Source organism: Perna viridis, chromosome 1 (assembly GCF_037379345.1).
Source record: "Perna viridis isolate PV_CMFRI_1.1 ecotype Kerala chromosome 1, ASM3737934v1, whole genome shotgun sequence".
Taxonomy (NCBI): domain Eukaryota; kingdom Metazoa; phylum Mollusca; class Bivalvia; order Mytilida; family Mytilidae; genus Perna; species Perna viridis.
The window spans coordinates 45,508,198-45,535,227 of NC_142445.1; the positions used below are offsets into that span (position 1 = coordinate 45,508,198).

General features: G+C 32.4%; 1 protein-coding gene across 8 annotated transcripts; it reads left to right on the top strand.

Moving 5' to 3' along the window:
• The first annotated feature begins 2,841 nt into the window (after positions 1 to 2,841).
• Positions 2,842 to 26,686, top strand: LOC148628978 (uncharacterized). Of its 8 annotated transcripts, none has more exons than XR_015914667.1 (15): positions 2,842 to 3,181; positions 7,297 to 8,485; positions 11,589 to 11,730; positions 12,423 to 12,550; positions 12,946 to 12,969; positions 14,754 to 14,779; positions 15,417 to 15,481; positions 15,788 to 15,920; positions 16,267 to 16,329; positions 16,622 to 16,796; positions 18,466 to 18,524; positions 18,849 to 18,878; positions 21,941 to 21,975; positions 22,470 to 22,513; positions 23,451 to 26,686. XR_015914667.1 is itself a non-coding variant. In XM_088541749.1 (15 exons), the coding sequence occupies exons 1-15, from the start codon at positions 3,173 to 3,175 to the stop codon at positions 23,471 to 23,473; spliced, it is 2,139 nt and encodes a 712-aa protein (XP_088397875.1). In that variant the 5' UTR covers positions 2,842 to 3,172; the 3' UTR covers positions 23,474 to 26,686. The 8 variants fall into 8 exon arrangements, 6 of the variants coding, with proteins under 6 accessions (XP_088397875.1, XP_088397881.1, XP_088397909.1 ...); XR_015914670.1 differs by having other exon boundaries at positions 18,849 to 18,874; XM_088541749.1 differs by lacking the exon at positions 18,849 to 18,878 and adding an exon at positions 20,815 to 20,838.
• Positions 26,687 to 27,030: the final 344 nt, after the last annotated feature.

Consider the following 27,030-nt stretch of genomic DNA (forward strand, 5'->3'; position numbering starts at 1 on the left):
CACATTCCAATATGTTGAAAATCAAAGTGCTGAGGCACTGAGTCAAGGAAGACCTAATAAATATTCATGTAACCAAATTGCAAGCTAAAAAAAACGATAAAAAAATTAGTCATTTTAAAGAGAACCATCTGTTTCAATGAAATGCATATCAATACTGCTTGTTTATTAATGCATTTATGGATCTTCTTTTCTTTTGTTGTTTTTGTTATTTCTGACTGTGTACGTTTATGTCCTAAAATTTCTTGACACTTTACACCTAAACCAGCATTTCTTCAAAAATATGATCTCCACTGTGAATCACTGACTATCAATATTATATGGATTTTCAAAGTAAGAAAAAATCCACACTTTGAAATACCGGGTTCGAGATGCATGAAGTAGAAATAAATCCTGTGGACTAGGAGAGCTAGGTTGACCAAAGACCTAATCTAAAGGGAGAAATGAGAAAAAAAAAGTTCTCCTTGTTCGTGCTCTCTTTGATAGTGATTTGTAATAGATTAAATGAACAAATGTGTCAATATTGTTAGTTTTCAAACAGAATTTACTAAAGCCTGTCCTTGTCATTGTTGTCTAGATTAGGCCATGAGTTGAAAATGTCAAAACTATACACTTTTTTTACAATAAATAATTACTTTTCTCTAAGAATGTTTCAATTCAAACAAGGATACAAACTCTTGTTATCAAAACTACTATGCAGTTTAAAAATCTTTAAACTAAACATATATTTTAGCAATTCAAGGTTCCAATCAAGATGGAAAGTCAAGGATAAATAGATGTAGTGAATACAGGAAATATTTTGTCTTTCTTTATAACAAATGCACTTTGAATATAAATCCATCTTTTCTACTTTCCAAAACAAAAAGGTTACTATTGAACCCATGAGTACCACTATTTATGATGAATCATTATTGCGCTTAAGCAGAGTGTTTTATAACTGTCTGCCTTCAATAATGTATGTGCATTTCTTTCATTTTTTTTCTGCATGATGATTTCACCGATGTGTATTATAATAAAATACAAATAACTCTTATGTTTTGCCAACAAATAAGTGCTACGAAATCAGACTTCATATTTGTAGTTTTTATTAAGAGATGTTGACATGTACCAGCACTTGAGAATCATGAACTTTGTTTCATGCCTAAATAGTGTCACAGCACAAAAATAGTTCATTTTGCTTTTGCTTTCTTCTCGCTACATCTAGTGAAACTTTAAAAGGGATTACCACTGAAAACAAATCAAGGAAAAGATGATATCAGTGCCTATGATAATTGCAAAATGTTACAATATGTAAATGCATGAAAATATACATGTATTTTAGCCACATCATATCGAAGTACAAAAACCTCCTCTGGATGAGAAATATTCTTACATGTACATATAATTGTGTGGAAAATCAGGCAAAAGTAGAGGTTGGGTGGTTATCATTGTCCCAGGTTTTTACTGGTTTTAAGCCACCTTGTCAGTACTGGTTGGTTGAAATTTTGCAAACAGTATTTCTGTAGCATTATAATTTCTGTCCTACATTATAAAAAGTTAATACAATAAATATATATTATATTTTAGTGTTCTGAAATGTTATTCTTAAAATACCTCTACCAGCTCTCTTAATTAAGAAAAAATAGACACTTCTTTCTCTAAAATATCTCAAATTTATCTCAAATAAAACCTAACAAAGATGCCAACTCCCCCCCCTACCCCCGCGCTCTCACTGTAATCATAAACATTAAAACTATACTTACGTTTTTGGTACATCACAAAAAACGTACATTGCAGCTCCGAAAATCCGTTATTACAAGCAATAGATCTTTACAGTCATGATAGTAGTCTACATTTAACTCCTTGGTAAGATTGACAAACAATTAACACTTTCAAACCTACAGGACCCATCTTGTAATGGTAGACATTAACAATATACTAACAACTCAAAGAGTGTACATTGCAGGTAAAAACAATCCGTCATTAAAAACTTCCGACATCTTTTTGTGAATGTTTGAACGGGTTGGTCGAATAACAAAAGACCTCGGTATTAACCGAAAACCAGATTGAAAATCCGAAAACCTCAATCAAAACACGTTTTTGGGTGGTATAATTGCTCACTGTGTTATTTAAATACGCTTGCAAATAAGTTTTTTATTAATATTCCAGCACTTTCTAGATACCTAAAGAAAGTCTGTAATAATCAATAGAGCGTCAGTACTTTGAAATTAGTAACTTGTCCTTCCAACGCCACATTGTTTTCGGTTATTGGAGGTACCGTTTTGACCTGCGTCAGGTCAATTAGAAAAAATAGTCCTGCTTGGTAAGACAAAATTCAAATAGTTCAAGATAAGCACATAATCATAGAAATATTGCAATTCAACAAATATTACAAAAGCTTTGATGTCATACTACTTCAATCTCTTACGAGAAATAAAGCATCACATATTGATGGGCGACGGAGCGATATACTAACATAACTTTGCAAGGTGGAGAGGGGGGGTAAAGAGAACAGACCGCGGAATATTTAGGCAGTTCCGTGTGGCTATATACACTTCCGGTTGAATCCCACTTGCCGACGATCTACAAGTCAAGTTCAGGTTATAAATAGCCTTCCTCGACAAAAGCTACATATATGATGTTTCAAACTTTTGTTAGTCAAAATTTGCCTTGTGGTGATAAGACGATCGTGATCTATATTACTTTGTTTGAATATCAAGTTTGAAATACTTGACAATACAGATTAAACCAGTAATTTAAGTGTTCTCCAACATCAAATGTATGTCATAATAAGGTCTATGACTTTGGTAAATACCCTAAACCGTTAAACAACAGGTAAACAGTTTTCTTAAGAACATTTTTACCTTTAGTCACATGATGTATACCGACTAGAAGGAAGTTAAAATGTTTTGATGGACGAAACTGTAAAACTTTAGAAAAGTTAAAAGGTTAAGACCGGTAGATGAAGTGTACTTGCTGTAACGTGCGAGTGATGTTTAATGTATATAAAATGAAACTTAATAACCCACTTGAAAAACTCATCCGGAAAGGACTATAATTTTAAGTGAAGTCAGTTTGGACGTAAACTGAACATGATATATACATGTACACGGTAACATTGATATTGAAATGTGTTTGAATAAATTGCGATTTATATGTGGGAATTGCTTGGTTTGGTGATAGAATTACCATAATAATGGAGGAGGTAAGGAAATATTAATTCAGGTATTAAATGACTGAATGTTTAAAACAAGGAAGTCATATCTATATAGGACAAAGGTATCTGATGTGTTGAATAAATGATAAATGTAAGAAACGTATAAATGATGTGTAGATCTTTTTTACGTGTTGACTACACCCCTTATATGACTATTTTATAAAATGTCATGTTTTTAAAATCGTTTGAAAAATTTGTGGCTGTTAGTGGTCTAGCTAAGTAGAACATGCGTATCATATGATTCAAGTCTTACCCCTTCAGTTTTAATATAGTATTACAAAACGTGTAGTTAATAGTGTTCTATAGGGTTTCAAAAATTGGCACACTGAGTTCAGTATGTTTCCTTATTTGTGTACCATTGAGTTTTTCTGTGCGTAATCTGGGTGATATGTGTTATCGCGATCGGTGTCCTATCATTTAAAGGAGGAACGGAACATTACCTTTTCCTATCTTCTAAAATTACTTGACTTATGCCTGTGTGCAATAAAAAGGATGTGTCCTATCTAATATATTTGAAATTGAAATTATTTAAAGCATATAGACACAATACAATATTGTTATTTGTAAAACAAATAAGTTGGATTTTGAATAAAAGCCTAGCAGGCCGAGTGACCAAAAATTTGCATCGCTGGGAATTTTTCAGACCCTTCTATTTATATATTTGATGCATTTGTAATGAAAAAAAATTGGAGTCCTATCAGAATACAGGGGGAAAGAAGGGTATGTCCTATTGCATTTTGCACATGTCCAACTCGCCAATAAATATTGACCGGTCCCTTGATTATTTGAAATAAACGCTATTAAAATCCTATAGTGTTACGGAATTAATGAAAGTTTGAATAGTACGAAATTTGCCCCTCGGTGCATTGACAGAACTTATAAATCGTAACTATAAGTTTACCATAAAACAGTGATAAGACTAGAAATTCTGAAAAAAAAGGGAGTGGCAATTTCAGTGATTTTCAGCTCTTTTCTATACAATCCGCCAAACATTTCAGTCAAAAGACCATCCCCTTCCTTGGATCAGCCTATCAAAAGGTAAGTGGTACACTACCGAAGTGGTGTTTTTATCACATTGCTTGTGGTACACTGTCAGAATGGTGTTTTTATTGCAATGTATTGTGGTGCACTGTAAATTTGGTGTTTATTTTATAACAATGTCTCGTATTACACTATCAAAATGGTGTTTATTTTATTACAATGTCTTGTGGTACAATGTCGAAGTGGGGATTTTTATAAAAATGTCTATCCCACTACCTGTTTGTAAACATTTATATGTATGACAAATGGAAAGATATTTCTGTACCCGTCCCGCTACAGGGCATTGTCGTTATATAATAAATCAGTATTGAATGTTGGAAAAACATCTTATACATATTTATTTTTCCATGCATCTGGTTTGGAAAATTTTGTTTCATTTATATGTAAATATAAATTTCAAATTTGCGTTGATTTTATTTGTTCAGGATTTCCTGTATAAGTAAGTTATAAAAAGGTACTCATAATAAACTTAATTCAAAGATGTTGACTTGATAATGTTCAGCTTTTAGATATGTATGTCAAATTCGTTACAAAAAATGAAAAGTTTTGCATGTCCATTGGTATCCCCAAAAGCGATGTACACTATAATTCTAACAAGATGTTACTGTGACTTGTTGACTTTGTTAATGGCAAATGTGTTAGTTGAGATAGCAGTACTGGTATAAACACTGTAATGCCAAGAATTTTTGAGATATTTTAAAATATTTTTTAAGAGTAATTAGGTGTTATGATCATCTTAACATGCACAATCGTATATATGGCTGTTGTTAAAGAGGAAATTCGCTTCCGGAACTATCCGCCTGCCCTTGAAACATTACTTTGCCTGTAATCTAAATGTCACGAATTGACATTTTAGTTCAAATTTTATATATACATGTATATTATATATATATGATATATTTCAAACGGCTTTGTCACTGTTTGATAGATGCAGGTTAATGTAAGCGACTTTTTTGCCTTAGAATTAGCCTCGACTCCTTTTTTTTAATCTTATTTTTCCTATCCTTTTGATTTTACTTACTACCAAAAGAGGAAGATCTAGGCGTCATGGTCCAGCACACTAAATACTCTATAAACCTCCAGATTTGGGAATATCCATGAGGAGTTACATTTCCGTATTTATAATTTGTATATCTTACATGTTCTGGACGAATGATTCACTATACTTTATACAAGGAAGTATTTACCGTCCACCAAGTGATGTGTGGATTTATTCTTGATTTTTATTTCACTTTGATGGAATGATGCTGTTATACCACTGTAAGTATAACTTTTGCCAGTCTTGATATCTCTGAAATGTGTCTAATCGCAAGCCTAATATGACGAAATCATGATGCTACACGTACTTTTACTTTCAATTATGGCAATACAAGAACAAAAATGGCCCTTAAATCTGTTATGCTGGGGTCATAAAAAATTATTTTTCGGTGCTTAGACCGCCAGGAACTTAACAAATATGCTTTAATATCATAACAAAAGACTTGCTTTGTACCAATTATATCCTAGAAAAACAACGATTTCCCTAGATACCTGAAAATTTGCCTCAAACTATATTGTGAACATTAGACATGTAAATATTATGTAAATATTTACAAATAAACCACACACAAATCTGTCAAACTTGTCGAAATAAATGTGTAAAGAGGACAGTCATTTGAAAACGGCGTGAAGAAATACATACATACACACATACATACATAAATACATATATATAAGTGCCATGTCATTTTGTCATGTTTATATGCATTCATACACTCATTGTGATCATTTTAAATGTTAGCGTACAGCTGTACAAAATAGATTTGAGGAAATTATTTATAATAATAACACTCCAGAATCTCTCCAGAAACAGTGAACATTTTGTCGAGGTGGGCGTTGATGAGTTTATTACGAAGCTCATAATCAAATTGAATCAACTGTAATTGCGTCATATGAAGTTGAATACTCCAGTACTTCTGGTGTAATGGTCCACGAAAATAGGAGAAAGTAGATCTGAAATGTTCCTATGACAGTCATACCAAACTTCATATAAACGAAAACTCTAGAGCTTTGATACTTTTTGATGGAATGGTCCACGAAAATAAGAGAAAGTAGATTTGAATTGTTCGAATGTCAGTCATACTAAAACTCCATACAATTGAAACTTGGTTACAGAAACATTACATTTAGTACTTATAGAGTTGATATTCAAGTTGGCTTCACTCTCAGTTTGATAAAACTTATAATAATTTAAATTGCGTACGTTTGTCATTGTTATGTTGTCTTCCTGGTTGTGTGGTCTTTTCAAATACTTTAAGTTATAACAATTTCCCTAGAATATACAATTGTATGTCAACATTTACTATTGTTGTACTTGTATTAACCAGTATCATTGTTATGTAATGTGGCCATCATTTGTTTTTGAAAGTTAAAATCTGTCTTTTTGTGTAAAGTGGTTTATACGATACATTTGAACTTAGGAAAGTATTCGAACGCGTACAAATTCCAAGAATGAATCAATTATACAAAATTTAAGTAAAAAATTATTGTGTCGGCATATTTTTCGCATTTGTACACATTTTGATAAGCGATTCTTTAAATCTAGTTTCTTGCTCTTAGTTAAAGAAACATCAGGTTAGGATTTTTCTTGCTCTTAGTTAAAGAAACATCAGGTTAGGATTACAACGTTAACACTTTTAGATTCATATCTTTATAATCAACATGTGGATACACCAGGAAATGTTACAAGTTTGATTTATCACGTATTCTTCGATGGTTTGAAATGCAATGTACGCGTTAAGGGAGCAATCATTGTATTTTTATTGGGAGGGGAATTAGGATCAAACTTTCTTTCTTGCCTTTTTATTTTGAAAAAAAAAATAGATCCTGCCTTTTTTTCGGTGCCAAGAGGTTAAAAAGCAAGTACTAGTAACGCCACGAGTGTAGTAAAAATACAATATATTATTGATGCAAATGAGTGCCCGGTCGACACAATATATATCACTTGAAAATGTACTAGAACTACTGAAACTCCTTTATTATAACATTGTACTTCTGCAATGAATAAATATCTTGCTTTATAGGATGACGACCAAGATATTTACGACGACGGTACCAGTATTACCAATAATACCTCGGTAGGACGAATTAAGTCAATGTTCGAACCGGCTTTGCAGGGCCCAAAGCCCAACCTCCCAACAAAACCATCATCAAAGCCCGCTCCTCCGAAACGATCTGATAACACAAAACTACAAAATGGAGGAGGTGACAAACAGTCGTCACTAAAACGTTCTGAAGATTCAAAACTAAATGGAGATGTGCAATTGACGCCTATAAACAAATTTCTTCCGAATAAGACTGGAACAATGACAAGCGATAAAAACAAGGATGAAAATTCTAATGTTAAACAAAATAGTGGTAATGTAAGTTTGAACTCCAATATTGTTTCGAAATTCAATAGTATACGGAATAAACTTGAAGGTCCGGAAATACCATTTACGAAACCTCCATGGCAAAAACCGACGAACACCTGTCCAAAACCGACGGATACAAGTCCAAAACCGGCGGATACAAGTCCAAAACTGACGGAAACATTTCCAAAACCGTCAGATCTTAAAAGACCAGTCGGTAAATTACCTCTGGAAGGGACTTTAACTAGTCGAGTTATATCATTCGAAAATACCAAAAAAGATGATACATCAGACAATAGGCAAGCTCCAACAAAGCCAATTCTTTCTAACAAAGTTTCAGGCATTGCTGACAAGATAGCCACGATCTCTGAAAAACCAAAGTTTCCTCCTAAAATTGACAATAAACCGCCAGTGACTGCGAAATCGGAGAGTAAACCTCCAGGCACCCCAACAAAACCAGTTCAGTCTAACAAACCAAAAACATTTTCCACTGTGTCTCCAACATTGCCTGTTAGTGAAGACAATGAATTTTTGATGAAAATTAAAAAGCGAAAAGAGAGTATAGATCAGATGACCACTAGTGAACCAAAGCAACAAAATAACGATACAAAAGGGGGCAGTGTAACGTCGAATAAGACGGAGGACTGTGAAGTTCAACTACGTGGTAAACAAAGACAGGTTTCCGTGAAGCACCGTAAATCCATAACTAGAGTAGTGGACAAAAAGAAATTTTTTCTTGTTGAGTTTTCTAATTCGGATACTTCAACTGCAGACAAACCTCCTCAAAAACCACAGAAACTTCCTCATGTTGACTTAGACAGTATTGTTTCTGAGTATAAAAAGAAGTTTATGTCCACAGACGGTAAGCTTGTATATGAATCTCAGATGTTTTTCCTTAAAATTTGAAATTTCAACTTGCAAACGCAAAATGATCGTGCTCATTTCGTAAAACATGGTCGATGCCAGGATAATAAGACGCAAACATTTTACACAGCAAACGTGATTGTTCCGCGAGTATCTGACTTGCATAGGTCTGCAATAAAAATCGCCGAATGTTTGAAATGACTAACGGGAATTTTTTTTTTGTGTGTGTACGTGTCTCAGGTTTATGTAACTGGTATATTTAGAAACAAATTAAGACTTCAATTTTGTATAATTTTCAGTAGAAGCATGCATAGCATTGGTGGACCACGGGGAATGGTTTTGGGTGTTAGACTAACTTTTTTGTTAATTTTGTGCATATTTAGGGCAAACGTGAGCGAATGATAGACTGGAAAGAGTAATCAAGGGAACCAAGGTTATAGTGGTAATCAAAAGAATGTAATCCAGGCACAAAGACCTGACATGGAAAGCAGACATACACAACAAAGAACATAAAGTAACTAAAATCATACATACAAGGTAACAAAAGCAAATGAGCAACACGGACTCCACTAAAAACTGGGAGCATGGACCAGGTGCACCGGTAGGGTAAGCGTCCTCTGCTTTTCTAGAAACACCTGCCGAGTTGCTCATAAAAAGTCAAGTCCGGGGTAGACAAACGAGGAAAGGAAAACTATGACCTGTTGAATAAATCAGTTTTCATGGTGCTGATGGATACACCATAACGATCCACGAGTTCATGATGACGACCATAAAACTTCAGTAGTGATGACTTCAATCTTGTAGCAACATAACCCTGTTCCGGAAGCCTATTTGTTAGAGTTCTAGCGCGATACAAAAAGTAGTTTTGGCAAGCTCTGGCATAATGTATGAGTTGTGATATGAACACTCCATACGCAGGAGCCGAAGGGATGTTGCCACAGATGAAAGGAAAGTTGACAATACTGAATGAAAAGTCATCACGTTTGTCGTAAAGTTTGGTCAATAGTTTTCTTTTACCATCGATTTCTAAATGTAGGTCAAGATATGAGGCTGACTTCACAGTGTCTGTAGTATCCTTTATCTCTAGTTCTTTTGGGTAGATGCAATGTATCATATCCCCGAAATTAGGATTGTTTAAAGATAATACGTCTATTCTTTCTTTCTGTTCAGATCAGCTATAAAGTCAGCCTCATAAGAGTGAAGGAATAGGTCAGCAAGTAAAGGAGCACATTTTTTTCCCATTGGAATGCCGACCGTTTGCTGAAAAACACGTCCACCACACCTGACAAATATGTTGTCGATTAAAAATTCCAGCATTTTGTAAACATCTTCCTCTGTATATTTGGAAGATGATTTGGAATTAGTTCTTACAAAGTATGAGGAATCTCTACCAAGAACTATATATTTGTATCTAGGTATACCATCTTTTTTGGAAAAACAACGATGTATAATGTTTTTAAGTCGGGATTTTAACTGAGTATGGGGAATAAAAGTATACAGGGTTGAAAAATCATAGGTTTTAATTCTATTATATTCAGATAATAGTCTCGAACTGATTGTCTCCAAAAGATCTTTCGAATTTTTCAGGATCCACATTGAATTAATACCACTACGGGAGTAACAAGTGTTGTGGTAGGACTGCAGACCCTCTTTGACAGTTGTTAGTGTAGAAGTTAAAAGTTTTGAAAAAGGTTTGGTGGTACATTTTGCAGATCCAGCTATGAAACGTTGTTTGTATGGATTCTTGTGGAGTTTAGGAATCCGGTACATAGACGGTAAATCACAATCATCGTCCTTGGTAGAGAGACCAAAAGAGGATAGTACAGATTTATGGTTTTCCACAATCTCTTCTTTGGAGAGAGTGGTAGCAGTATAGGTCTTATCACTACTATTATTTTTTACGTCTACCTCTGATAATAAACATTGGATATAAAACGTTTTGTAGACAAAAACAATGTTGTTTTGGGCTTTGTCTGCTGGTACGACAACATATTTGTCATGTATAATAGACAATGTTTTTGCTACATCGGGGTCTTTGAAAACTGATGTAGCCTTGGCACTCATTGACCTACTTAAAACTTTCATTCGTTTCAAAATTGAAGACCTAATGGCCTTTAACCACTCTGACAGAGAATCAATGTCTTCTTGTTCTCGTTTTATCCACTTTCTTGCATAGTCCTCGACGGCATCCATAAGACTTTAAAGTTATAATTCCAATTTATGGAGCGTGGTTCACGGTACTTGGGACCTCTAGAAAGGATATTACGCAGAGATTCGTTTTCGATAATGGTTAAATCTTCCGTATAACGACGTGACCAGAAGGACCATATTTGAATGGAGAGGTTTTGCAAGAACAGTCAGGTGGTTTAGCTATGTGGAACATTGTAATATGTGTAAAATAAACCTTAATTGTTACAAAAATGCGAATTCGGGGGAAATCGGATAGAGAAAAGTACACAAATTAGCAACAATTGTTTTTCATTTTGCTTAATATTGAACATTGACAGCTAGTAGAGAATTTCCTAAGATGCACCGATGCAACCATTACTGTTACAATGTATGTTTTTTCGCGTGTGATTTAAGGCAACGCATACCTAAAAAAAGCGTAACATGGTTGGTAAGGTGCTTTTAAGTGAAAATGTATGTTTTTGTTTAAAAATATTGTAAAGAGACATTTTTATTACACATGCACTTGCATCATGTAGTGTTCGTTTCTCAACCAACTTATCCGTCACATACTATATACATTAACTCATTGTTAAATTAAAGGTTGACTCTGGCATATTTTAATGGCTGTGTTTTTGGTTAAAATGTTATTATTATAATGTCATTTCTCGGTTTCAATTGTTTATCTTAGGACAGTTCATTCAGTGTATATTTCATGTTATAACATCTATTATTTCGGTGACTCCCGATCAGCCAAATCATTTTATGACTTACTTACATAAATACCGGGAAAGTCTGTTTTGGCCTTCTTCTCAAAATTTCTGGATCCGCCCATGCCTAGATCGTTTGTTCCACAGATTTATGAAGGTATTCTTTACAATATATAAAGTTAACTTTGTCTATTTTTATGTATAGTATTATGTGTATTCCCTTAGATGGTGAACGACCTTTATCCCAAGGTTTGATAGAGGAGGATATTTATGAAGAGTTACCAGAGGAGAGTGGAGGCGATGGTTTTCCTCCGCCACCCAGTCCCGAGATACTTGCCCGACCCGTATCAAACCGGGTGTCATTTATGTACGTATTATATCTCTCAAAGGTTTGTAAATTAACTCTAACTAAAATAATCAGCTAAATTGAAAGAAAACTCCTTTGGATGGAAAATAAACATACTTTATAGAAATTTTAAGTAAAGCATTTCTTATAGAAAATAATATTTTTATTTCAAAATAAAAGGTCCATAAAGAGCATATAAATCTAGTGCAATGATTGAAGTAATTAAGTAGACAATAAGACATTACAATATAGTCAATATAGTATAAGTATCATCGTACCACCATAAGCCTCAGTCGGAATCAGAGCAATAACCACAAAAAAAAAAAAAAAAGAAAATTAAAACACATTGATATCAAACAACAGTATCAAAACCTGTTCTTTTTAAGAAGGTAGACCTAGGGTAAGGGACACAACTTTTACAAATCATTGGAACGTTTGTATTCAGCATTTTACATCAATCTCATGTAAGCATCAAAGTAACTTAGATTGATTTCATTCTGTTTCAAATGAAAGTTTGATATGCCTTGGTGAAATTGAATATGATACAAACATATCACTGATTTCAAGTTATATGTCCCTTACCCTAGGTCTACCTCCTGAAGTCAAAATAACAAGCTAGTAAAATCGCCTGTTATATCTAGGTACCTAAAAATTAAAGTGTTCATGTCTTGAGAAAAAAAAAAACAAATAAATAAGCCTAAATTTAATTTCAGACCTGAGATGACTGAAGAGGAAGAAATTGGGACAGATGATGTCTATGACGAGGGCTTCAGTGGAACTGACGCACCCGCTCCTAATATACCACAACGGTTCCCGCCTAAACGAAATCCTATTCTACCAGGTTAATATGGAACTTGTTTATCTTTGAAAGAAAATTACACCGCATAAGTTTTTTTTAAATGATTTTAAATGAAAGCGATTATAACCATGATTAATATTTTATAAACCCAAATGAAAATCTCTTCCGATTGAAAAACAAATATTGATAATATAACCTTTTATTCTACAAAATAAGCCAGAGTTTGGTTGAACAGCGATCATAAGACATATCCTCCGAAAATCATGGTCATTAACAAGAAATCAAAAACATGTTTATAGCAGGAAGGATACACAAATCAGTCTCTCTCAATAAATATCTGTTCCTGTAGATCTCTTTCTTTCTGTAATGTCACTCTTGGATAACAATGTATATCTATAGAAAGCACGTGTGTCTAACAGAACATTTTTACCTAACAGGTCTTCCTCCATTACCAATACCAGGTAGTAACAAAACTATTGTTCTTCCCTTAAGCATGAAATAACCTGATTATAAAGTGAATGATTGTTTTCTCAGTAAAACCATTTGCATCATGGCATGAAAATAATTCGCTGCTAATATTCTTACCTGTCGGTAAAAAACTGAGGCTAAAAATGATGTATTGAGATTGAAAATTATGTGTGTCGGTAAAAAACTGAAGATGAAATGATGCATTGAGACTGATTGTGGTATATGTCGATCAAAAACTGAGGCTGAAAATGATGTATGTCGGTAAAAAAAACTGAGGCTGGAAATGATGTATGACTGAAAATTATGTATGTCCGTAAAAAACTGAGGCTAAAATGATGTATTGAGACTGAAAATTATGCACATTGTATGTCGGTTAACTGCTTGTAAATGTATGAATGGCCGTTCATGTCATAATAACGTTATTTTCATCAAGATGTTATTTTCTATCTAGATACTTCAAACAAGTATCTCGATACTTCTCATAACTATCTACATATTTCTCACAACTATCTAGATAATTCTCACAAGTATCTAGATACTACTCACAAGTATCTGTATTCCTAGCAAAACTATCTAAATGCTCAAAAACTCCTCACGAGTATCTAAATACTTCGCGCAAACATCTAGATGCTTCTCACAACTATCTAGGTACTTCTTACAAGTATCTAGATACTTCTCACAAGCACTTATATGCTTTCACAACTATCTAGATACTTCTCACAAGCATCTAGATGCTGCTCACAACTATCTAGATACTTCTCACAGGCGTCTAGATATTTCTCACAACTATCTAGATACTTCTCACAACTATCTAGATACTTCTCACAACTATCATGTTACTTCTAACAGGTATCTAGATGCTTCTCACAACTATTTAGGTACTTCTCACTCGCATCTAGATATTTCTCACAACTATCCTATGATAAGTATCTAGATAGTTGTGAGAAGCAGCTAGATGCTGTTGTGAAGTATCTATACATGTAAGAAGTATCTAGATACTTTTGATAAGTACCTAGATAGATGTACGAAGCATCTAGATGCTTTTGCAAAGTATCTTAATACTTTTGATAAGTTTCTAAATAGTTGTGAGAAGCATTCAGATGATTTTGCGAGTATCTAGATACTCGCGAGGAGTTTTTGTGTATCTAGATATTTGTTAAAAGTATCTAAATACTTGTAAGTATCTAGTGTCTAGTTACGCGAAGTATCTAGATACTTTTGAGAAGAATCTAGATACTTGCTTGAAGTATCTAGGTAGGAAATAACATCTAGATGAAATTAACGCTATTTTACAGTTTTCCTTTCCTCTTTCGTCTACCCCGGACTTGATTTTTTATGAGCAACTCCGCGGGTGTTTCTAGAAAAGCAGAGGACGCTTACCCTACTGGTGCACCTGGTCAATGCTCCCAGTTTTTAGTGGAGTCCGAGTTGCTCATTTGCTTTTGTTACTTTGTATGTATTATTTTAATTACTTTATGTTCTTTGTTGTGTATGTCTGTTTTCCATGTTTGGTCTGTCTCTGGATTACATTCTTTTGATTACCGCTAGAACCTTGGTTCCCCTGATTACTCTTTGATATGAACAGCCGCTCATGTAAATGTAGATGCATGGTTGAGGCATGTAATGTTTTTTTCTGTAAGAAGAGATGTTTATTTCAATACTTTTTCACGAATTTAAAGTCTTAGATAAAAATGAACGTAAAACAATAACCGAATAAACCAAAAAGTAATGAATAAACAATTCTTCATGTACATGCATTTTATTTTTCTCTTTACAGAGGAGCCATCAGATGGACAAGAAACGGTAAATTTCATCACACAGGGCAGTTGTGTAGCTCTAGCATGTTAAAATTTTGGATTTTAAGATGTTAGCAACACAATCACATACAAGTTAACATTTTTATTTATTTTCAAATATTAGTACTGAATCACATACAATAGTTCCATCCTGATCTCTTTGATGGAAAACCTTGATATTCATAGATCTTGATTTTTCACTGGACTGTTCTCCAACGAGCCTCATGTGGTCTCCAGAACCCTTGCTGTAATTACGCCTTCCTTTTATTAAATCCTGGACCCGCCCCTGTTCCTCTTTACCATTTTACTACGGGCATTTCTAAGTTCCTTTGTGTTGTGCGTGAGACTTGACAAAAATTTGAAAGATCAAAGGCAAAAAAGAATAGATAAAAGGAAATGCCACTAAATCAGCTTCACAATGGGTGACAGGCCTGAACAATCTTCCGGCTTAGCTATGATCAAGATTTCCCCTTGTGTGTACTGTCGATATTGTTAATTCTTCTTTACACTTATAAAGTAAAGAAAATTATCTACTAATCATATGTGTGTCTCATATATTCAGTCGGTTTTGCTTCCTATTAAAACATGCATTTTATTTATTTTTGTTTTGCTTTTGTTATGTGAAGTAAAATTGTTTTTTACAGTTTGAAAATAATGAAGATGATAATTCTGATGGAGAGCTGTATGAACCATTAGATGAGATTGTCAAGTATGTGACATTTTACATAAAATTCATTGAAATTGCTTGAATGTGAAGATGTATATCAACTAGATAAAAATGAAAGAAAAGTATGAACATATCTAGGACTTGGGAGTTTAAGAGAAAGTCGAAATAGATTTATGTTTTCTCGCTGAACATAGTAGAGTCATACTACTCATGAAATATAGCTTATGATACCGACTACTGTTAAATTTTCAATGTACAAACTACTACATGTATATGCTATTTTTCTGATCCAAATGTAAATGTATCAATAAGCATTTTAGACTATTTTTAAAACTTCTTATATTACAGTGAAATTCAAAAATCGGAGGAAAAGGCATATTCAGTGTCATCAGGTGCTACTGACACTGATGATACTAAAGGAGAACAACTTTCGGAGAAAGAGCGGAAGAAAAGGGAGAAAGAAAGAGAAAAAGAGGAAAAGGTAAACATAATAAAAGTTGAAGTGATGGTAGTGTTTGCCACGAAAAGGCAAAACAATAACACTCGGTGATATGGTAGAATCTTCAATTCAAACACTCATAAAATATTTCGTTTAGTCCAATTGCTTAATGTATTTTTAAGGTTTTTATATGGCTGCTCCATCATGATCGATTGTTTATTTTCTTATTATCATTTATGTTAGTTTTTATCTTTATCTAGTGTTGTCAAATTCGATGATGTTGAATGAAAACAAATAAATTTCATTTGCCAATTTGAATATCTACTCAAAATCTTACAAACAGTAACTATTTGTACAATTGTTGCATATATAGAAATTTACTTTACAGAAAAGACAGGAAGAGGAGAAAAAGAAACTTGATAAAAAGGCGAAGGAACTTAAAAAATATAAGGTAATTTGAAATGAAACATACATGGAATTTTCAAACATATTGTTATAATCCACTTCAGGTTTTGATAAATGAATACAACCCAGTGGTAGATCCAGGGTACTGCTTTTTTGTTGTAAATTATTGTTAATTTTGTTGTAAATTATTGTTACTTTTGTGCATAATACTGGCAACAATGAGCAAATTGAAGCTTAGAGCCTCTCTTTTGTGATATCTGGATCGGACCCCACTATTATAAATTTCTTGATCTGCCCTGCAAAATAAATTATTTATGTTATGGAAAAAACACTTACAGATTGAAGCCAGTGAACTGGAGGAAGGAAATACCAAAGGTTCTGGAACTGTAAAAGAGGATACCAAGGGAAAGGGGAAAGAAATTCCTCTTAAAAAAGACCAAAGAGTTGTAATTATCTGTATGGATAAGAGAGTTCCTTCAGGCAAATGGTTGGTTATGATGGAAGATGATACAAGTAAGTGTCAAACTTTTGTATATAAATACACTTGAGGGAGAAAATAAGTCAAGCTGTAAAATGATATTCAATCTCACAAAAACATAAAAATTACAAGTACTGGTAAAAAAAGATATATTTATTTATAACAAAATGTTTGGTGCATAAATATTAAATTCAACTGAAAAGTAATTACAAAAATTTGATTAATTTGGTAGGAACCCCAAGTTGTTTCATCTATTCTAATGCAAAATTTTTATTGATGATATTAATTGGCACCATCACATTCATTGGTCTCATAATCACTAGTGTGTCTGACAACTCATGGGAGGACACATGGTCTAGTACTGTGATATACCTGTGGTATTCAAAGTCATATAGCCCTTAAATAATCAATTAAAAAAGAGAAAAAAAATGAGAGGAACTTTTTTATAGAAAAACATGAGCAGTCATCAGTTACAGCATGTGGACAGATAACCAGTTATACCATAGCGCCCCGTGCAGTTCCGGTTGTCAAAAAGAATAGGCCTGCAACAGCACTAAGCTTGTCGTAAAAGGCGACTAAATAATGCTCAGAAACCTAGCCAGGGGCTAGGCGCTCTGCCCACAGAGCAACTGGGATGTGTGCTCCAGGTGATGGAATGGGGTACCCCTGGCGTGTTACATGCTGGGGTTGACAGGCTATAATACAGAAAACCTGACCGCAAACCACAGTGGTGCACCGTTTTTGGAAAGATGCCATGTTCCTCGCACGTTAAAGAGCCCTGTAGTGGTATTCGATAGTAGGAACCTTTGCGCTCCGCCCACAGGAGGCTAAATTGCCCGACCCTACCCATCCCTCCCTTTTAAATTGTGGCAATCAAAATTTATTGACCTTATTATCCTTGTGTCCCACCTTTTTTTTCATTTTATCTTCATCATTTCATGTTCATTTTATCATCCCTTTCATGTTCATCACCTGAATATAGCTGAAATATTGCTGCTCGGGCGTTAAACCCAACAATCAATCATATACCATAGCACATTAGTGACAATCTGAGCAAATCTTTCAAGCAATATGATTTCCTACCCCAAAGATTTCACATATTACAGCAAAATAATTGGATCCTAATATGTTCTTGAATAAGGAAAGATTGAAAATATTGACATTTCAATTCAGGATATTTCTGGATATATTTACACTCATTGTAATTATTGTGACACCAGTACATTGAATACAATGTATATATTTAGAACACTTACAGTCTGACAGGGAAACGATTTCTATCAGACGTATGAATTAAAAAGAAAGTTAAATATATTTGTTATAATTGTCATAATTGTCCATTTAATGGTTTAAAAAGTCTTCAATTAACGAAGTGTGTTGCACCGAAGTACAATGCGGCAATATTTGGTATCGTTTTGATGGGAAATCATTCTATTTTTAAATCAGAATTGTCGTACAAATGTGCTGCGGTCTCAGTTTGTACAAATATTTTGCGTTTTGTGATATTTTGATAGGGCTTGAAATAAGCTTTCCATTGATATGTTATTTGGCCGTATTATGTTTGGCGCATTAAATTCTCAAAAATCGATAGCCTGTTGTCCTACTATTATTACCTAAGACAGGTCGTACAATCAAGAGAATACCAACTTAATTTCCCGAAGTTAACTATATTACTCGCTGTAACATATGATTTTTGTGTTGTAGATGTGGTTGGTTTGGTGGATTCTAATAGTATAGAGGTAGACAACAATATCATACGTGCTGTAAGCTTTGCTTTTTTTAAAATTCTTACAAGAACTTGTTACCTTCAACTGGCACCCCTTTAATTATTTTAGTAAATTTAAGGCATAAATGAAGTTAATTTTGAATTTGTCTTTCACAACTTACTAACAGCATTATATTTAAAAATTATTCACAATATCTAAATAGAAATGTTTGTACATTAGTACTAATAAATAATAAAATTGATTGGCTTCAGAATTGTTTATAGTGACCATTTTCTTATATATCAGAAATTTTGAAATGTTAAAAAAGAAAACTATTATGTGAGAAAACTAAAACAGCAAACAGACCCATTCACTATTCAGGATTTCACAAAGGGTCATGGGAGCTTGTAAGTAAGTTTGACTGTGTGTTAAGTATGACTATAACTTTTTGACAAATCGTGTTCTTTATGTTTTATTTTGCAAATTAACATACTAAGTACGTGTACATGTATTTGTCTCTAATATTTTTTTGTCCATTTATTGTCTTAATTTTACTCATTAATGATGTTAGATGAACATACTTTAGAATTCTGATTCTCAAAACAAGTCACCAAAATTTATTTCCTAATTGAGACAGTTGTATACAATAAGTGACCACTTAACTTTATCTTGTAATTTTCAAAAACTAAAATTTGTATTACATTTCCTATCAATTATCTCCCCTTAAAAATGCTTTTTAGAATTAATCATTTAAAATGTACCACCATACCTGCCAACTTTTGAAAATCACCAGAGGTTTTTAACGTGGGACATGTGAACAAACAGTTTCGGGACATATTTTGCAAAGTGCATGGGTTTTACTGTAGTAATATAAGAATGGGACAACAACTAAATTGTATTATATTATACTATGGTATAAATATCTGCATGCACTGTAACAGATTGAATTTGTAAGCCCCTTTTTGTGGTGGATTCCTCCAAACCTTATTGAAATTCTGAAGTTATAATTCAGAAATATGAATGAGAAAACTTTTATTTACATTCAAATGTATTTCTATTATTTTAAAATACATTGAGCACATCTGACAACCTATGCTTCGAAAATTTTAAGAGGGGTGCATGCCTGCCATGCCCCCGCCTGGATCAGCCCCTGTATAGTATTTCTTTCAACTATTGCAAACAAAATTTTTGGGAAATATACTACACTGTTGAAATTACTGTAATTTTATGTGAAAAAAAGAATCAAAGACTGCAGGGAGGTAACTCATTTTGTATAATCAATGGTACGACTTGAAGCTACCAGTAAATTTTTTAAAAAATGACGATAAATTTCCTTTATTGAAAATACATATTTTGATATGAATTTGAAAGATGACCATAAAGACACTCTGTTTTCTACCTTTTTCAAATACACAATTTAACTGAAGGGGTTGAATTAGAATCCTGTTTAAAACACTTAGAGCCTATGAATTAAACTGATCTTTGAATTATGTTGGGGCTTGTAATTAAAGTCATGCTGCATCTATATGTTCATTAAACAAGATCATTCTTTCTCTTCCACAGAGATATCGGTCCTTTCTTTTCCTTACAACGAAAACTCTGTGGAAGAGGTCTGATGGTTTCTAAGGGAAACAATTCAACCATGAGATTATTTTCAAGTTTAAAACTTATAGAAATAGGACATTGCCTAAACCGTTCTACAGATTTTGTTAAAACTTTATAAAGTTCTACATGAAAAAAATACTTTCAAAGAAATTACAACTGAAGGCTTTTGAAATATTAATATATCCTGATTGGATTTAAACTTACAGTATTAAAGTTTTTTTTTTTTTTTTTTTTTTTTTTTTTTTTTTTTTTTTTTTTTTTTTTTTTTTGGTTTTACAGTTTACACTTTAATAAAAAATTGCTCCCCTTATTTTTCAATCTGTTCACATGCCTCTCTATAGTAAATTTTCTCATAAAAAATCAAATTGTTTGATGATTGGTTTATCCATAAGGATGTTGGGAGAGCAGGGCTATATTTCATTTTCACAATCTGCAAATGCATGTTTAACTGTTCATTGTACTCTTATTTTTTAAATATTTTTTTTATTCTAACAGCAATATGCATTAGTTTACTAGTTTGAAACAAAACAAGATTTTCATTTTTCGTTATTGCACTTCAACCATATTAGTCACATTTGCACTAATAAATGATGTGTTACTTTTTAATCTTAAAGTAAATGTAGTTTTACTAACAGAATGACTCACTTGCAGTTATCACTAAGGCACGTAATCTTACTTTACAAGAAAAACAGAAATATTAATGGGAATCATGTTTAGTATATATAGTATTTTGTTTACACAGGAGTTCACCAAAATATTGAAGGAGGTTTGTTATTTACACCCAGCTGTCCATACCTATCACTTACCTTATCCTTTTATTTATATATTAATTGATGGGAGATGCCTACATGTATTTTAAAATCACAAGAGGAATGTCCCTTTACAAAAATCATTACTTTTCCTGTAGTTTTGGAAATTTCAATCCTGAAAACATTTGATACACAGCTGTATAGAGAAATAGAAAATTCCTGATTGAAAGTTAAGGCTTTCAAAACCAGATATCAAATCCCTACCATCATGTAAAGAACCAACCATGATATATACCAATGTATGCATGGTTTCTTGTGTTTAATATCAGAAATCCTTGTGTGAAAAATTAAGAAAAATATAGTATTGACACTCTGCTACATGGTCAAGTGAAATAGATGTCAAGTATTGCTACAGATCAAGTCATTAACATTTGCAAAGAAATAGATTAAAACACCTTTTATTATAATAAACTTAATTTTTAGAAACATTTTGACACGGTTTAATTGTATATGTATCTATCAGTTATTAAACCAAACTTATGTCTTATGAAAATAAAAAGTATAAATGTACTGATAGATATCAATTATCTTCACAGCTAGTTGAAATAGACCAGTTCAAATTTCAACACAAATTTAGGTAGGCTTTTGAATAGTTTCAATAGTTCTCTAGGTAGAAATTTGCCCTACATTATACCAATGTGTCCTATTAACTACCACAGAACACCTGTGTGATCTTTTGGAAACTGTCTTTTAATTTTAGAAAGCTGTCAATTATGATGGTGGATGGCAAATTTAAAGATTAAGGTCAGCATAATTGACAGCTTTCTAAAATTAAAAGACAGTTTCCAAAAGATCACACAGGTGTTCTGTGGTAGTTAATAGGACACATTGGTATAATGTAGGGCAGATTTCTACTTACAGAGCTATTTAAATTACTCACTAGCCTAGATAGATTAATATGGAATTGGAACTGGTCTTAGTCTATTTCAACTAGCTGTAATAGCTTCATTTATAGACTGCATTTAATATTTATGATAATTCCACAATTAACCTTAAAAATTACAAGTCAGAATCCCCAAATCATTGATGCTTATATAAAATTGCTCTTGCTATTTTCAGGTGATGCAAAACTCAAAGAAACCACTTCCCATAGAGTAAGTAGAGATGGCATTTTATGTGTTACTAGTATTTTAAATACCAGAAATTCTTATTGATTTTTTTTAAATTGTCAGCGAAAAAAATCAGTGATTTACATTGCAACTGCATGATTAAAAACTATCTTAGACACCAGAATAAAATGCTCAAGTTTTCTTATTTCAATTTTAGAGCATGCATTAGCATGTCTTGTGTGTTGTTAAGACTTATAAGATACTTTTCTAACTAACACAAATTTGCCACAATACTGGTCGACTCTTATACTGTCTTTACTCAGGAATAATCTTTGTGCATGACCGATATATACTTCATGAGGAAAAATTCTTTTATTCTTCCCAAAAAACCCCTACCTTTCAGAAGACTAGGTCACTTATGCTCATAGACTAAACTCCAGTTAAGACAAAAGGGTCTATTATGAAAACTTGTTAATTTGTAGACTAGTTAATTTTTCCTAAATAATGGATTTTCTATTGTCCAATAACTTTCTCCTCAGAATAACAGATGATCAAGAAGAATATGAGGCTGTAGATCAGGAAGGTAAGAATCTTGTCCAACAGTTTTTATAACTCCACTCAATTAGTGGATGGTATATTGGAATCAACTTGTCTGTCCGTATGTAACTATGCTGATTGATATATTGATTAAAATTAAGTATGTGTATGTGGTGTATATGTTATAAGTAATTTTAGGTGCTATCCAATATCAATTTTCTATACAAATTTGGGGCAATACACAAAACTCCATGTTTTCTCTTATTCTTTCATTGTTCAACACATTTCTAGCTGGTTGTTAAAAAATCTGTTTGATCATTTCAATTTTTTTCTGCTGAGATATTGTGTAATCGAAATTTGTTATAAAGAATTGAACAGAATTTGGGAGTCTTCTGCCAAACATTATGCACAAAAACGCATTTTAGCCAAGATTTCATTAAATAAACTTTGTTTTATCCAATGAAAACTGTTTTCCTTCAATATAAAGTCCAAAGCCAGAATTTCAAAATTACAACTGTCTGCCAACTACTTGTAAAAACAAGTTCTATTTTTCTAACTTTTAATTCAGATTTCTAGTTATCTGTTTGCCTTTTAAATGATTTCTTTGTTAGCTGAATACCATTGGCCTTAATTTTTAATGAATTCAAATAGGTCACTCTGATTGTATGCATGTAAGGATGGTTTAAATGCTTTCCCATCTTAGCCTCAAAACAAAAATCAGAAGTCAATAAAATATGAAGGGAGCTTCCTTCAATATAGGCAAAACATTATACCAATAATTATTATCATTCCTCAGAGTCTTTTTCAGGAGTAAATTGACCACAGTATATCATAATACATGTACTGGTATGTCTGTCAAACATCAGGGGTATAAAAACAAAGTACATTCGTTACTTTGTTACTTCATAATATTCATCAGTTTAATTCCTTGCATACCTTGTACTTTGATTGAAGATTTGTAACCATCTTTTTTTTTCTTTCAGAGGTTTATGCTGAACCTGAATGATGAAAAGCTGAACATCAACAAAATATATTAAACATGGTCTAGAACTTGCCAGTAATGTCTAATTTAATTATGTTTTCGACACTGATGAATCCATAGACTCTCCAGATTGAACAGCATTTGGTCAACACCACCTTATTTATGTCTTGCCTCACAGCTATTTTTAGATTGTACACAGCTTAATTGCTTTTGGGAGCTTATTACCTTCTTCACCATGTTTATTTTTTACCAGTTTAAAGTTCCTTAGGAATCCTCTTTTTACTTTTCAAAATTATTGGTATACAGTGTATCTTTTATCGTAAAAAATACTACTGGTATAAGATGTATGAAATTACAGACTATATCCAAGATGGTCTTAAAATTTTACTGGAATAAAATGCTACTTGAAATGTGCCATTTTCACCTCTTTTTGCCCTATCAGAGCTTCCTTGAAGATATCATTGCTTAACAGCTAGGTTGTAAACATTTTCATTAGTTTAGGATTGACATACATTAATATTTTTTTTCATTTGAAAAAGCCTAAATGATTCATTAATGATATATTTCATTTGTCTAAGGTACTAATTGTTTAAGGAGGTAGACCAAGGGTAAAAGGGACATAATTCTTTAAATCAGTGATATGTTTGTATGATATTCAATATCACCAAAGCCTATCAAGCTTGAAACAGAATGAAATCAGTCGATGTTACTTTGATGCTAACATGGGATTGAAGTTAAATGCTGAATACAAACGTTCCAAACATTTGTAAGAGTTGTGTCCCTTACTCTAGCTCTTACTCCTTAAATTGTGTTAGTTGTTTAGTTTTAGTTCAGGTTTTTACTGTAATTCAAGGTACCAATTATTTAAGTGCAATATTTTTATCCCTGTGGTAAATAAGTCATGAAATTGAACATAATATTAAAATCAGCGTCATCTTTTCAGTACTTTAGAACCTTTAAACAAAGTGTAAAATTACATTTCTATTAAAAAAAAAGGATTTCTTATGTGTAAGTACAGTTCCAGTCAAGTACCATGCACAGGTAGACAAAAAGTTTTTCATGCATACCTTTTTGCACATAAATTCTTTTCAAGGGAAACCTTTCAAATTTTTTTTCTAATGTATTTACAGGTAAATGTGAGTAATGCTAATATGAAAAAAATGGGATAATTTCTTGCTTAAATCTTAACTCCATTTTACACTACAACCAGTCTATCTCATAATATACAGCATTTCTAAGGAAACAATAAAATGGATCAAGGCTATCTTAAAACAAACCATCTAACAGGTGGTAAATCATCTTCAGCATGATTTTAAGATGGAACTCTACTAAATTTTCATACGATATATTATCAGCAATTATATTTTGCTAATAAAACTCTTGACCATGTACTTTGAATATAAAAAAAAAACTAGATTAGATACTTCAAAAATAATTCTACTCAATGTAAAGTATTCAATGCAGGGTAGTAGCAAAATTATTCAAAAATATATGTAACTATCCCATTTCAGTCATTTAACAGAAAACCTTTCTAGTTTTAGACAAATTCACAATTACACATAAATATCATTTGTAGTTTAAAACATAAAATACCATAAAAAATATAATACTTTTGGCAATTAAACATGAGGAATTTTGACAATTTAAAGATAAACAACATAGCTTAAGTAACACTTCAGCTAAGAATCAAGCAAAATGTGATACATGGTTGGAAAGCCTACATATTTTTATATTTTTTTTATTTTGTTTGAATTGCCATAGTAAACAGAAATTAACGTTTGGTTTTTCATATAATCCATGTTCTTAGGAGATAAAAATTATACAGAATGCACTGTTGATTTCAAAATTAAGGGAGAAAACTCTGTAAATGACAGTAAAATACAATAGAATCCTTTGGATTTGCAATGTTGATTATCTCCTAAGAGCAAACAGATTGGAATGAATAATTACTCATTTCATAATATATACCCATAGAATAACTCAATGACAAAAATAAAAATGTGTAGTCTCTTTCAGGGTGAATCGCATATCGCAGAATTTGCATGAATCCTACAAAGACTATTACTTAAGTATGTTTCTAAAGCTTTGTCAAAATTTAGTCAGAGGCAGGTCTAGTGGGGGTTCAGGGTCAGTTCCTGTCTTTTGTTGGAAAATCATGTTAAATTCATGAAAAAATAAGCAAATTTTAGCCAGGAGCATCCTTCTTATAAACTTCTGAATCTCTTCTGGATAGTTGAGGATAAACAATAGATATAAATATACATTTTGTATATCACATTATTTAAATTCAAAGTTATCATTAAAATGGTGTCCAATTCACTTAAGAAATGTCAATGGCATTTAAAATGAAAAAAAAAAATAGACACTTACTTATAAGATTTCTTTATAAAAAAGTGTCATTTTAAATGCGATTTGGCAGTCTTCTTTTTAGCAAGCCACAGCAAAGTGCTGATAAGTTATTTCAAAGATGGTGCTATTAGAAAGAAGATATCTATATTTTTGTGTGCATTGTACCATCTAATCTATGCAATTAGTGCTTCTTATTAAGTACAGGCTCTCCTCAGAATCATGCAAAAAGCCATATTTTTTTTGTCAACTTGATAGTGTCTGCTAGGTCCAAATTGCAATATGAGAACCATGGAAAATAATGAAAAAGTTTAGGGAATGGGAAAAATGATTGGATCTATAGTGATCAGTAGTGAAAAAAAAAGTGAGAAATGATGTTATGCCTAATTTCATTATTTCCCCAACATTAGGTAAAATGTTTGTTGGTATTTTGATCATAAATGTGATTTTCTATGTGATTTTAGACAGATTTAGTCCATATACAATATACATTGACACAAATTTTCGACTTAAACCTCTTTTTTCTGCAAATACAGGATTCTTGGTTGAATCTGTATTCAAAGAATAATATACAACTGTATAAACTCACTATAAAGATGTATACAAATCCTGACATCTTCAATACATCTGCTTCCATCACTATTATTTATTGTACACTGCATTTTAGTATTAATAGCACAGATAATTTTTTTATGTAACTACCCAATGAAAGTATGTTATAGCCATTGTAAATACAGCTTTGTTTATACGGCTGTTCCTTCCAAGAAGGCTCATCAAAGAGTTTATAATTGTGATAATATTAGATTGCTTCAAAGTGTATAATGCTTGCATTTCCTTACGTTTCTTCTTTATTGTCAGATATCATTTTTATCAAATTAAAATTTTAAATAATGAGGGTTTTTTTTTTCTACCAATGACATACTGGTACACTAACATAAATATACATGCAATTTGGATGTTATGACTTTTTAATTGTGATGAAAATCACATCTGCAGAGGATGTGAAAAAAAAACAATGTAAAATCATAATCAAGTCAACAATGAAATGAGACATATTTCCCTAAGTGAGAAATATAAATAGCCAAGCCAAATGATAAAAAATTATCTGAGAACTTGACCTGCTTTCACCAAGCCAAATGATACAAAGTTCTCTGAAAACTTGACCTGCTTTCACCAAGCCAAATGATACAAAATTACCTGAAAACTTGACCTGCTTTCACCAAGCCAAATGACAC